The 15,290-nt window shown below is 36.7% G+C and overlaps 1 protein-coding gene across 2 annotated transcripts in view; it reads left to right on the plus strand.

Moving 5' to 3' along the window:
- The window catches only part of CNTNAP4 (contactin associated protein family member 4), a 619,686-nt gene that overhangs the window by 367,553 nt on the left and 236,843 nt on the right, over positions 1–15,290 (plus strand). For both annotated transcript variants that reach the window (XM_034940754.3, XM_003829549.7), the window contains exon 2: positions 4,845–4,955. Coding sequence is in view for 1 of the 2 variants with exons in the window: in XM_003829549.7 (XP_003829597.4) it covers positions 4,845–4,955 (111 nt within the window). In the remaining variant the exon portion in view is untranslated. The remainder of the gene's footprint in view (positions 1–4,844; positions 4,956–15,290) is intronic.

Here is a 15,290-nt window from a genome sequence, read left to right on the forward strand (position 1 = left end):
CTTCCAACTGATATCAAGGTCTATGTGGAAATTCTAATATGACTGAGAAAAGTCAAATAAAATGTAATACAATGTTGGATAAGCATGGAGTAATGAGAGTGATGTTCATTTCTTCTCTAATTAAAAGAAACAATGATGAGCTCAACATACCCAGCTGCATTTTTAATTGTACAAACTTCCATGAAATGTTTGGTTACTCGATTACTAAATTTCACTAGTGAATGTAGATGTCCATGGTCTCCTGTGCCCTTTTTTCACCAAGAATCTTGTCTGTGGCTCAGCAGTAAAGGGACCAAGATGATGTGCCAATCTGATATAGCACTTAATTTTTTAAAAATGCAATAATGTTTTAGGCTGAAATAGCTAAAATGTTATTTCCAATTTGAAAAGCCCCCTACTTAAATGCCTGTATACTCACGTGAACTGAATAATCTTTATTTGCATCTGAAAATTAGCTGTAAATTAGAGCTAATAATCATTGAAAGTTCTAGCTGCGAGATTACTCCAGGAGAAGACTAGTTTGCTGAGTTGCTTTACCAGATTCTAGAATATTGTTTCTCAACCTTGGCACTATTGACATTTGAGACAAGACCATTCTTTGTGGTGGAAGGCTACCCTGTGTTTTGTCAAATGTTTAACAGCACCCCTGGATTCAACCCAGTAGATACCAGAAGTATCCTCTCTTAGTTGTGATGACAAAAGTGTCTTCAGATATTGCTGATATTTCTTGGAAGTGGGGAGCAGTAGGGTGAAATTACCTCTGGTTGAGAACCTCTGAATTGGAATGTGGTCCTTAGCTTTGCAAGTCTAGATCCTGTGTTTTATTGGTGCAGTCAGAGAAAACTGGTTTTCTGGAATTAAACTCAGGAGACTCATGCTTAATCCACAATTCCAAATTTAATTTATATGTAGAGAAAAATATCATGTTTACTCCAGACTGATTATTACTGTTTGAGGTTCTCTTCCTCTCTTGTCAAGACTATTGAAGATCAAATGGGAAATAAAAAAGTAGCATGGCAAACCTTGAACTGGAGTACACACTCCTTGAGAGAATTTATTCATGCTATTATGGCGTCTGATGGAACTCCTACACTTCAAACCTAAAGAAATAATAATTATAGTCATGGTATTCTTACATAGTGGATTCTGGACCGCAACTCGCGTTATAGATACGGTTCTATCACAATGAGAAGAGCAAATTAATCGAACTGTGTTCAATGATCTCATCTGTAAGAGAGTAACATTAATATATCAACAAGGAGGGGTAAAGATTAGTTACTATGTGTGGCAGGATTATAACTTCCTAGCACAGAGTGCTCTCTAAATGTGTCTTAGTTATTATTAGTTCTGTAAGAATAACTACAATATATCATTGTTAAATAAACATACAACAGATTGTAGGGGCAGGTATATGCCCATGGTAAAGAATAATAATGCCATGTAACCACCAAGGCAAACAACCAAAACTTGACCAAATATCACCAGCCTCCTGTGCGCCCTTCTGTTTTCCATATTACATGTCTTTCTCCCCACGAATGTAAAAAGTACCCCTTCTTTTGTTTTAATTCCACTCTTTTAAAGCTAGAAGTAGAACAATATTGATTCTTAATTTATAGTTGGCAAAAACAAATGAACAATAAATATATGTTCCCTAGAGTGGTTGTACCAGAGAGGCATTACATCCAAAGCATCGATCTGAATCTACATAATTGATTTTGAATTGCAATTAAACACCCTTTTCACCACACTTACACCTGCATGCTGAAAATGATTTTAAAAATTCCTAGTTCTAGTAAACACACACCCACATGTGCGCCCTCCTTCCGTATATGTAATGCACTCTCTTGTGTGTGTAAACATACATGCCACAGTTTCCAGAGCATACTAAAACATTTTTGTTGTTGCCTGTAATTGGCAATAATCAGAATTTCCTTCACCACTCCATGGGTTGTATATCTTTTTATGTCTGTATTCCTTATTCTTGAATTACAACTGGATTGGCTGGCTTTAGTACTTAAGCTAGTCAATAGACATGCAGGAACTGTCTGTCGTAATGGTGAAAGAATTTAAGGTAAGAATAAGAAAAAGTAGACTTTGAATGAAAATGAGACAATCTTGAAAAGTAAAATGCTACCTCAGGTAAGCTCTTGGGAAAGGCATCCAAGAACAAATTAGGTTCATGTATAATAAACTTAATAAAATTTCAGGTGAATCAAGATAATTATTAGATTTATTTAAATAATTGCTTACCATTAATGAAAACATCTGGGACAATAACCCTGTATAATTTTAAATTATGGAATGTATATGTTAAAAAGTAAATAGAGAAATATTTTTCTGATTAATGCAAAAATGGGAACAACTTAAGAGTATAAAATAAAGGCAAATGCTTTAAAGATGACATCGAATGAAGAATTGGCTGAATAAATTAAACATGTATGGATTTCATGATACACATGAGATTATTCTATACTTTCCCTCGCTCTTTGTGCTTTATCTTTTAATATTAGAAGCAATATATGTGATACACATAAAAGGGTAGATAGACGATAAATATGTATATGCATTAATATGTATGTATACATATTGATACATATGTAAATGTATGTGCATGTGTAATATGTTTTATATGAAACATCATAATTATAAGCCTGTGACTATGCCACTATTACCACAAAGGGATCCCAATCCAGAGCCCAAGAAAGGGTTCTTGGATCTTGCGCAAGAAAGAATTCAGGGCAAGTCCACAGTGCAAAGCAAAAGCAAGTTTATTAAGAAAGTAAAGTGGTGAAAGTTCAGTGACTCGATAGACAGAGTAGGGCATTCATGAAAGTAAGAGGAATAATGCGGTCACCCTTGGTACAAATACTTGTGTGTATATGTGTATACACACATATATATAGGATTAGAAAAGATCATGGGGAGATGAGCTCTGCTACAAGGGTTTGTGATAAAGGATTAATTTTCTTAATTACTACATTTTGCAAGAATCAATTCATATCTTTAAAGCAAAATTAGGGATGCTTTTGTTCTCAAATTATTGGGATATCAGGACACCCCGAAGTCTGGGTCTGTTAAGTAAACGTTATCAATCTGTTCCCTTCACCATAAGCATCTAGAGGCTAGGAATACCTCACTTTCTGGGAATGCAGCCCAGCAAGTCTCAGCCTCATTTTCCTAGCCCTCACTCAAGATGGTGTCACTCTGGTTCTAACACCTCTGACACCACCTATCCCCAAATTAGAGCATTCCATCACATTAAAACTGGATACATTTGTGTAGATTCTGCTTTTTTCTCAAGGTAACCAAGATCCTGAATTTTATAATTTTCATTTCTTTTTGTAAAAGTAGTTTTTTAAACTCATATATGTCCCTAAACAACATACAGTATTACTTAGCTTTGCTTTTTAAGATTCTCAAAACGATCAACATATTACATATTATTTTATAACTTGATTTTGTTTTCCTCAAAAATGTCGCTTCTAAGATTCAACTATTTTGTGTTCTTGTTGTTTCTTTTACTGGCGTGTATTATTCTATTGTGAAAAGCACTGTTTTATTTGTTCTTTGGCCATTGGGTATCTGGTCGTTAATTTTTTTGTTTGTTTGTTTGCTATTATGAGCAATGTTGCTAGAAATCATACATGTCTCCTGGTGCACAAATGCAAGCTCCTCTGAGTACGTTTTTATTTCCATAGGACACAAAATTACTAGTATTTATATATCACCTTTGGGTAAAAAGACAAAACTCCTTGAGGCTGGGGATTCATCATTGGAGGACCTACGTATATCAAAGGGACTGGTGGAACATAGGGTATGGGAAAGTTCAAATATACATCTAATGACAAGTTGTTTTTATAAAAGTAGTTGCTCAAGTTTATACTCCCACGAGCAATGTGTCAGAGCTTCTCTTGGCCTACATTTTGCTAGTCTAATGTCCATAAACTAGTATCCTTTTGTAGTCCCAGTTTACATCTCTTTTTGCTGATATATTTGAGGATCAATTTATATAGGGTCTGTGCTGTGAAGTCTGTTTTTTGAGACAGCGTCTTACTTCGTCACCCAGGCTGGAGTGCAGTGGTGTGATCTCGGCTCACTGCAGCCTCTGCCTCTTGGGTTGAAGCGATTCTCCTGCCTCAGCCTCCCTAGCAGCTGAGACTACAGGCATGTGCCACCACACCCTGCTAATTTTTTTATTTCTGGTAGAGATGGGGTTTCACCATGTTGGCTAGGCTTATCTTGAACTCCTGACGTCCACTAATCCACCTGCCTCAGCCTCCCAAAGTGCTGGGGCCACAGGTGTCAGCCACCATGCCAGTCTGTGCTGTGAAGTCTGATCGTGCCTTGTGTTATTTTTGTTAATGTGTGTCATGATTTAAAGGTGGTTTTTGTTTTACTTTATTTTTTATTTTATTTTCCTTTATTTGGAATACTAATTTTATACTGGGTTATAAGTTTTGCAAGTACTTTCTCCATTTTGTGATTTTTCTTTTTAATTTCTTTACAGTGTCTTTTGGAAACCTTAAGTATTTAATTTTCATACAGTTAAATTTGTGAATCTTTTATAATGTGGTATAATCTTTTCTACCTTAAGATATTGTTTTATTATATACTTTTATGATTTTTAAAGTATTTTCATATTCTCCTGTCTTTAAGTTTTTTCTTTTCTCATTGAACTTACTAGACTTCTAGTAGAATAGCCCCTGTAAGTAGTAGGCATATTTTTAGGGATCTTAGATCCTAGTTTTTGATGTTGTTGTTTTACTTGTTGGTTGTTTTGTCTATTGATTCCACGAAAGCCTCAGCACTAACTAACCCTAACGTGGCATTGTTCCTCCTGGCAGATGACTGTGATGATCCTCTTGTGTCTGCCTTGCCTCAGGCATCCTTCAGCAGTTCTTCCGAGCTCTCCAGCAGTCATGGTCCTGGATTTGCAAGGCTGAATAGAAGAGATGGTAAGTCTGCTTTTCTCCTCTGACTGGCCCATAGAAAATCTCACTAGTTTTTCACTATCTTTGCATACAGTCATTATGAATGATACTTGGTAAAAGAAAGTAAATTTCTAAATAAGCAAATGGTTAAAACTCATGAGATGTGTATGACATCTAGCTTCTGTTCTGGAATGTGAAAGGGATACATCATATATTACAAAGAATTGAGTTCCTTCCATCTGACAAGCTTTTTATATATCTTACTAAATATTTTCTACAATAATATACAATCCTTATGGACACATTAGTGATGAAACCTTAATTGGCCTTCAGTTTCAAGTTAAAGAAGTAATTTTCAAAAACGCTAATTATTTAAAAATAACAATCCCTCAGTGTTTTGGATTCTCAATGTGGTTGACATGATTTTCTTATCAGCTGAAGAATAGGAACATAATAAGATTTTCGTGGTCCTTTAGGAGTACTCAGCCAGGTGTGGTGGTTCATGCCTATAATGCCAACACTTTAGGAGGCTGAGGTGGGAAGATCACTTGAAATGAGGAGTTCGAGACCAGCCTGGGCAACACAGCAAGACCTTGTCTCTACAAAATAATAAAAAATAAATTCACCTGTGATGCATGCCTGTAGTCCCAGCTATGGCTGAAGCAGGAGTATCACTGAACTCAGAAGTTGGAGACAATGAGCTATGATTGTGCCACTGAACTAGAGCCTGGGCGACAAAGTGAGACCCTGTCTCAAAAAAAAAAAAAGAAAAAAAACCCCCAAAAAACTCAGTTCATCTTGTTTGTGTTTGATCACTTGAATATGTTAAAAGGAAACTGAAGATAATTAAATGGCACCTTGCTGTAGAAATAAGACAGAATTTCGAAAACACTGTGTACTTAGAGACAGAGTGTCACTGTGATCTCTTTTCATAACATACTAAGGTAAAATTCATCTGCACATGCATTGGAGGAAAACACGCTTGGCAATACTAATACATAAAACGTTTTAACAATCATAAAAAGTTTTAATGCATGATGTTGTTGGTTCTCCCATTTATTATCCTCCTCTCGTGGCAACATCAGTCAGTCACTTCTAATTTTACTCTTTGATGTTATCCTTAATATGTGCTTAATGCTTGAGCACACTGAACATTGGACATGACAAATAGGTAAGAGTGTGTGTGTGTGTGTGTGTGTGTGTGTGTGTTTTTGTGTATGTGTGTATTTTGCCATCTGGTATACATAATATATATCACACATAGTTCTAATTACAATATAGATATAATACTTTAACACGATTTTAAGCTTAAGTTTATTTTAAAATTTCATTTCATATTATTGGAGATACCTACTTTTGTGTGCTTCTGAATGTGAAGGTATCAATGGAGAGTGAGAACTGAGATCCTTCTGTCAAATGGGAAATTGGGGGGTGCTTGAATATATTTTTGTAGATAATGCTAGCCTTTTCTTTTTGAGTGACTTGCAGTGAGAGTTACTGGTCACACAGGACTGTCTCTTCCTCTTTGCAATTCTGAGTCCCTGACCCATCAGGGGACTTTCCTAGCCTCTCTGATGGCCATTCCAGGCCCTGTACCTATGGACCCACCAGCAGGAATGCTGTTATTGCAATGCTAATCCTAGAATAAGGTCTCCATTCTGTGTTTCTTTATAAAGAAAAACAGAGTTTGACATTTACCACCGCTTCATTTGAGTCATAAAAGCTTTCACAGAATGTGGGCCAGTGAAAGGAACACAACATTTTAATTTACCTATTTATCTTGATTTCCTTTGTTGAGGTTCAATACATCACAAAAATATATGTTATTAATTAGATCAAATCATATTTTTCATTAATTTATATACTCATCAGGAGCCTCCATCAGTGGGACTCATTTTCATTCTTAATTCGTTTCTATGGCTCTTGGTAAAACACAATATCAAACTTCATGAATCTCATTTACATGTTAATGAAACCGAGACACAAAACAGGATCATTTTAATTATCTTTTGCTGGTTGTAAACCTACTTGATTACATTTTTCTTTTCGATTTAGGTTTTCTTTTTTTCTTCTGTTAATTACATGAAGTTTTCACAAAGGAACGTCAGATTTTCAGTGATTTATTAAAGGCTGTATTTTATTTCTAGTATTGAAACATTTCTCCTAATATTTCAGTCAGGCTAGGAAAAAGTGTTCATCCACGTCTGCAGTCATATGTAAATAAACGAAACCAGCAAATAAAGGTCCTAGTATCTTAGATACACAGAATGACCTCTTTCCTACAGAATTATGAAAACTTAGAGCCAAAGAATAGAGTAAAAAAAATGAGAAAGTTACCCACTTATTTTCCATCTGTGGGATAAGAAGTGTCAAGGGTAATACTGTGAAAATGAGCTGGGCCCTAATAATGAGGGAAGGGGATCAAAAAAAGGCTACCATTGCTACTAAAAGTGGCTCACACCTGTAATCCTAGCACTTTGAAAGTCTGAGGCAGGAGGATTACTTGAGCTCAGGAGTTTGAGATCAGCCTGGGCAACATGGCGAAACTCTGTCTCTACTACAGATACAAAAAAGTTAGCCAGGCATGGTGGTGTACACCCGCAGTCCTAGCTATCCAAGAGGCTGAGGCATGAGAATCGCTTGAACCCAGGGGGTGCAGGTAACGTGAGCCAAGATTGTGCTATTGCACTCCAGGGTGACAGAGTGAGACTCTGTCTCAAAAGAGAGAGAGGGAGGGGAGGAGAGGGGAGGATTACCATTAAACATACTTTCCATTCGAAGTATGCTAATTTAATTTTGCCACATATGTGCTGTTTTGGGTTGAACTGTGTCCCCCTAAAAGATGGAAATCCTAACCCAAATACCGATGAAGATGACCTTATTTGGACATAGGGTCTTATCAGATATCATCAAGTTAAGATGAGGCCGTACTGGATTAAGGGGTGGGGGCTAAATCCAATGACTGGTGTCCTTATAAGGAGTGTGAGATTTGGAGACATACAGAGACAGGAAAGACAGAGTAGACCAGATGAAGATGGAAGCAGAGATTGGAGTGATACAGCTGCAAACCAAGAAATGCGAAGGATTGCCAGCAACCATCAGAAGTTAGAAAGAGGCAAAGAGGGGTTCTTCTCTAAGCCCACAGAGGGAGTATGGCCCTGCCTGTGGACATCTTGATTTCAGACTTCTAGTTTCCAGAACTGTGAGAGACTAAACTTGCATTCTTTTAAGATGCCCTGTTTGTAGTACTTTGTTACTGCAGCCCTTGAAAACAAATACAGATTTTGGTACTAGAAGTTTAGTGCCACTGGAATAAATACCTTAAAATATGGAAGTGGCTTTGGAATTGAGTAATGAGCAAAGGTTGGAAGAATTTTGAGGCACTTGATAGAAAAAACTCAGATTGCCTTGAAAAGACTGTTGGTGTAAATACAAAGGTTTAAAGTGTATCTGGCAAGGGTTCAGAAAGAAAAGAGGGTCATGTTATTGGACATAGGAGGGAAAGCAATCCTTGTTAAAAAGTGGTAGAAAATTTGGTCGAATTGTGTTCTAATGCTGGGTAGAGATTAGAACTTGTAAACAATGAACTTAGATAATTACCTGAGGAGCTTTCCAAGCAAAATAGAAAAGGTATACCTTTGTTTCTCCTTGAAGCTTATAGCAAAATGTGTGAGGGAAGAAATACATTGAGAAAGAAACTGATAAGCAAAAAAGGCAATCAGACTTGATGGTTTGGAACATTCTTGGCCTATTCATATTGCAGAAGATGGGAAATTTTGCATGCTCTGAAGAGAACATCAAGGATGGGTTAGACAGATTTTGCTAAAGAGATTAGTTATGTGACTCTTGAATCCAATCAACCATCCAACAGGAATCCAGGAATAGAGATAAGGTTATCTAGAAAAGATAGCTGCATAGTATTGTCATTGTTGGAGTTTCAGTACAGCTTAAATTTTAATGGGCAATTTAAAGTTAAGTGTACGTTGACTCTTAGTGTTGTCAATGTAGAGTTCAAACAGGTTCTAGTGTCCCATTTGGTTGTCTAAATGTGTCCTTAGTACATTTAGAATCCAGAATATGGAGAAACCACATCTTTTATAGTGTTATAATCTGAACATAAGTCTTTATTTTAATGTACTTGGACAACCTTGGAAATGAGTGATTGCAAATTAATACATTTGTGTACAGGAAAAATAATACAATAGTAAATAAAATGATTGTCCAAAGCAAAAATAATATATTTATATGTGTCAGTAGAAACATGCATATGTACACCTCTTTAAGTATATAAAAGATGGTTTCCATAGCTGACAAATACTGTGAGTTTCCACTCACATCTTCTGTAAGATAAGAATGTTCTCTGATGTTAAAAAATTGGATATTTGTCTATTATAATATTTCCTGATGTTAAAAATGGGATATTTGTCTATATTTTTCCATTTTCTATTTTTTAAACCACAACTACACCCTTCTATTCTAAATGCTTGTTAAGCAATGTTTTCCCAATACCTATAGAATTTGACATTAAAATCAAGCACTTATCTGTAGAGGAATTAGCTTACTTGGTTAATTGACAGAGATAACTCCCATTCTTGGATGGATCTCTATAAGAATAATTATAGCAATCTATATAGCGTTGTTTGGCAATTTTGACTGCGCTGAATTGTTATGCTTCTTTGCAAACAACTATTATGCTTCAATAAATCTTCCAAGATATGCATGTTGCATGTCAGTGCTTAAGAGGATAGATCCCTAAAGATAAAAAAAAGTAGGTGCTTTTTTATGAGTTGGATATTTCCTGGTGTTAAACGTATTATATTAAAAAAAACCTGTATAGGCCGGGTGCGGTGGCTCACGCCTGTAATCCCAGCACTTTGGGAGGCCAAAGCGGGTGGATCACGAGGTTAGGAGATCGAGACCATCCTTGCTAACATGGTGAAACCCCATCTCTACTAAAAATACAAAAAATTAGCCGGGCGTGGTGGCGGGTCCCTGTAACCCCAGCTACTCAGGAGGCTGGGGCAGGAGAATGGCATGAACCCGGGAGGTGGAGGTTGTAGTGAGCTGAGATCGCGCCACTGCACTCCAGCCTGGTGACAGAGCGTGACTCAGTCTCAAAAAAAAAAAAAAACTTTATAATAATTAAATTTTTAAAATGATAGTATTAATATATTTAATAACCAATACTTTCTGTATGAAAAAAGAGTAAGATATAACTTTTGTACAGGATTGAAAAATCTCAAGCCTAGAGAAAGGGGAACCTGGCTGGCATAATTGGTATGAGTCTGAAATTTGCCTGAGAGGTCCCATGGCCAGGCTGGGGCAGGTGAACTTCACTGACTGAGTTTGTTGCACTGGGGATGCCCTGTACTTGTGGAGTTTGTTGGAGAACAGAACATGCCAGCAATTTATTTGCTTCTAGACCAACTCATGATATCCAGAATCCGATGTGCTGAGAGTATGCCTTTGGCAACTGAAGAATTACGTGAATTGCAAGAGTCCCCTGCCTTCCTGCTGATCCAGGCTGTGGCATGTGATTTATTAGCACTGCCTGATATTTCTGTCTTGTGCCCTAATTTTTTCTGGGTTTGGGCCTTGTCTTAAATCCATAGGTGTACAGCTCTTAATATTGAGATGGGGATGCTAATATGACTGAAACTCTGAATAGTCATCCCTAACAGTCACAGAACTTGAGCCTCCCAGACACACTTGAACTTCAGCTCTTCCACTCTCCTTCTTCTCTTTCGTATTCTTTCCTGCAGATCATAACATTTTAGTTGAAGAGCGACTTCTTTGGTGTTAGACATATCTGGAATTAATTCACTATTCTTGGGTCTTAATCGCTACTACATTTTACTCCCTTAAGGATTGGCAAGATATTTCACCACCAAGCTTTAATTTCCTATGGGAAGAGCAGGGATAACAGTGAGATGGTATTGTCCTTCTGAAAATGATTGTGGCACTGTGATGGGGCCACATAAATTACAAAAACACAGTGCTGTACACACTTTAACCAGTTTCAAAGTGTGTCCTGCCAGTTAACCCCATTTTAGCAAACTAAATATATATACTCATTTATATAAAGGTAATCTCAGAGAATTCTGACCTCCACAGAACTATGCTGGAAAGAGTCAATTTATTCCTTTTTATTTTATTTTTTATTTTTTGTTTTTTTTTTGAGACAGTCTCACTTTGTCACCTACGCTACAGTGCAGTGGCACAATCCCAGCTCACTGCAACCTCTGCCTTGTGGGTTCAAGCGAGTCTCGTGCCTTGGTCTCCTGAGTATCTGGGTGTACAGGCATGCACCACCACACCCAGCTAATTTTTGTTGTTGTTGTCGTATTATTAGTAGAGATGGGGTTTCACCATGTTGGCAAGGCTGATTTCGAACTCCTGACCTCACGTGATCTGCCTGCCTCGGCCTCCCTAAGTGCTGAGGTTACACGCCTGAGCCACTGTATCTGGCAATATTCCTGATTAATTACAAAGCAAAACAGAGTCAAATAATTAGTTTCTTTATATTTGTTATTAGATTGAAGTAAAGCTAAAACAGTCTGATATATCCTTAGTCAAAATCTGTGAATTAGGGTGATATGATGGTTTTATTTAAAATATTTTTACCTTTTTTTTTTTTCCTCAGCAGTCTGGATTTAGTTTGTGAAGTTTAAAAAAAAACTTACTAAAACATTAACATTTTGATAAAGGTTGGAAAATAAAGTTCCAGATTAATTTTATGATCAGTGATGTATCACTTGCACTAATAAATTATATTTTGTATACCAGCCTTGAGAAGGTGAAATAAAAATAAGTGAAGGGTTACACATTTATTTCTAAATATGCTGATATCTTCTATTTGTTAAAGCAGTGGAGAGTTTGCTACCACTTCTGAGATTAACATAGAATCACTTCTATTTTTGTGTCGATTTATTTGATTTAACACCATAGATGACTGTCCACCTGCCTGGCTGGTTCCCTCTTGGCTTTCGATATTGCCCTCCCTCCTTGGCCCCTTCCTTAGAACATGCTCCAGCTTCTCTGATCTCCCTGCCAGCGTCTTGGTGTGTTTTCCATCTTACACTTTATCGTCCTTGTCTGCTCTATGGCCCACAGTCTTCAGCTCTAAATCAATCTGATGGTGTCATCCGTGGGAATGCGCCAAGTAGCTAATCCTAAGTAATGTGTAGTTCTGAAGTCAGGGAAACTAGATTATAATACTAAATTGTGAATGGCCTTAAGGAAATGACATTACCTCTCTTTTTTTCCCCCCTGGGTAGAGGATTGAATTTGAGGATCTCTAAATTCTATGACAACGTACTCTTCTTATGTGTAATATTCTACTGGCAATGTAGCTATCTTCTGTTTCTAACTCTTAGAAATCTTTAAAGCATGTGAGTAAGAGAAATTGGTAGCCCCTCAATAAGAAGGTGAGGGGAGTACCTTAAGGCAGATTATCCTTCTAAGTTTTCCTCTAACAAGATGACACAGGATTCTCCCACCTTAGGAGATGTCTTCAGCTTTCATAAGATACAGGAATTCAAAATATAAATGTGGCCCAACTGAAATCGATACAGTGGCTCAAATTTGGTCAATTAAAATATATTCACAAAATTAAACATTATCACTAATACATAAACATTTCTTTTAGTATCCATCTGATATTTTCAGTGCTGAGTAGGAACATTTTACATGCAGGTGCAATGAATGAACCATGAGTTAAGTAATCAAGGGTGTCTTTGGTTGGGTTCTCCTAGAAGCACACCTGGAGCAATGTCTGAGGTACAAGTGATTTATGAGGGCATAGCTGCCAGGAGAAAACAGAGCATGGGGGAAGCAGGTTAAGGAAGAAGAAACCAAATAATTTCAGAAATCTCAGGCACAGCATAATCTCTCAGGAAACTCTGAGGGATAAATTTTACCTTGGACTTTGCCTTACCTCAAGGTGACAGTAGAGTCTAGCATGGTGTCTGGCTATATGAATAATTAATTTAGAAATGTTAGCTGCCATGTCATACAACTGGCAGCAGATTTGATGTCTTGTTAGGGCCCTTTTGCTGGCTTACTGATAGCTGTCTCCTCAATTTATGCTTAAGTGGCCTTTCCTGGTACTTACTCATGGAAAGAGATCTCTCTCTCTCTCTGTTTCCTCTTCTTATAAAAGCATTAATCATATCATGAGTGGCCCACCCTCGTGACAATGTAAACCTAATTACCTCCCAAAGGCCCCCCTCTCCAAATGCCATCACACTGGGAATTAGGGCTTCAGCCTGTGAATTTTGTTGGGACACAAACATTCAGCCCATAGTAGTTAGCTACATTTCCAGAAACTGGTAAACTAACTACTTGACATACCTGAGAGAAACCAAGACAGCCAGCCCTCGGGGACAAAGATCCCCCCAAAAAGGAAATACCGTGTAGTGAGCCTGACATTTTCTGCACCAAATAACAGAGTTTTAAAAATATATAAAGGAAAATGGACAGAAATAATAGAGGTAGACAGTACATACAGAAATACAAAATTGTTTATCATTCTGTAGCTTATTGAACAAATAGGCAAAAAAATGAAAATAAAAAAGATTTGAACAAAAAATTAAAATATGTAATGTATATTTATATACTGTGTAATGTATATTTATATACTCTGTGTAGTTATTTATATACTCTGTGTAGTATATCTCCAACTGCAGAATACACATTCTTATTAAGTATACTTAGAATATTTACCTAAATTTATGCTGGACCATAAATTGTTTCAATATATCTCAAAGGATTGAAATCATACAGAGTAAGTGCCCTAGCTATAGTGGAATTCAGCTAGAAATCATTAATTAGAGAATACTTGAAAAGCCAGAAAGGCGTGGAATTTAATACATTCCTCCAAAAGAAATCTCAATGGAAATGAGAAAACATTTTAACTGAATGATAAGAAAATACTGCAAATCAGAATTGTGAGATGCAGATTAGACCATAATTCATAGCCTTAATTACAAATATTACAAAAGAAAAAAGGTTAAATATGAATGATTTTTCCATGCATTCATCCCAAAAAACTACAAAAAGAACAACAAATTAAGCCAAAAATAAGCAAAAGGAAGGAAAAAACCCAAAGTGCATTAATTAATAAAATGGAAAACAAGCATGTAATACAATCAAGAAGACAAAAATGTAAGGATACTTTAACAAACTTTCTGCTAATTTTGAGAATTTAAATGAATTGAAAAAATGTTTCAAAAACAAACCTACAAAACTGCACTCAATAAATAAAAAAAATTAAAATATTTCTCTACCTGTAAGAGAGAAATTTATAATTAAAAATGTTTCAACAAAGAAAACTACAAGTTAACATGCCTTCAAATATGACTTCTTGCAAACATATTTAAGGAAGATATGATTGTAAACTTACACATTCTCTCCCAGAGAACAGAAAAAAAGTCAAAATACTCCCTAACTCATTCAAGGAGGCCAGCATAACCTTGTACCAAACAGTGTCAAGGACAAACAAGAAAGGAAAATTAAAAGCCACTCTGTTGCATGAATATAAATGCAAAATGCTCTAAACAAAATACTAGCGTACATGTGTGAAGGGCCTCAGACTCTGCCTCAGAATGAGAATGCCTCCCTTCAGCTGGAATGTACGTGTGCTCTGAAAGTGTGGTGGGTGGCACAACCACAGATATATCAAAAGCCAGGACTCCTAGCTTTCTTGCCTGATGCCAGTTCATGTGTGTCCTGAGCATCTTGCCCAGCAGGGGATGGATGGATCTTGCTAAGAGATGGGAAAAGCTAGCAAAAGGATTATAAATTATGCTGCTATAAAGACACATGCACATGTATGTTTATTGCGGCACTATTCACAATAGCAAAGACTTGGAACCAACCCAAATGTCCAACAATGATAGACTGGATTAAGAAAATGTGGCACATAGACACCATGGAATACTATGCAGCCATAAAAAATGATGAGTTCATGTCCTTTGTAGGGACATGGATAAAGCTGGAAACCATCATTCTCAGCAAACTATCACAAGGACAAAAAAAACAAACACTGCATGTTCTCACTCATAGGTGGGAATTGAACAATGAGAACACTTGGACACAGGAAGGGGAACATCACACACCGGGGCCTGTTGTGGGGTGGGGGTAGGGGAGAGGGAAAGCATTAGGAGATATACCTAATGCTAAATGACGAGTTAATGTGTGCAGCACACCAACATGGCACATGTATACATATGTAACAAACCTGCACGTTGTGCACATGTACCCTAAAACTTAAAGTATAGTAAGAATAAAATTTAAAAAATACAAAAAAAAAGAAAACCAAAAAAGCTCATTCACCCATATGAGAGACGGTTAAAATTA

The sequence above is a fragment of the Pan paniscus genome, chromosome 18, assembly GCF_029289425.2.
Source record: "Pan paniscus chromosome 18, NHGRI_mPanPan1-v2.0_pri, whole genome shotgun sequence".
Classification (NCBI taxonomy): domain Eukaryota; kingdom Metazoa; phylum Chordata; class Mammalia; order Primates; family Hominidae; genus Pan; species Pan paniscus.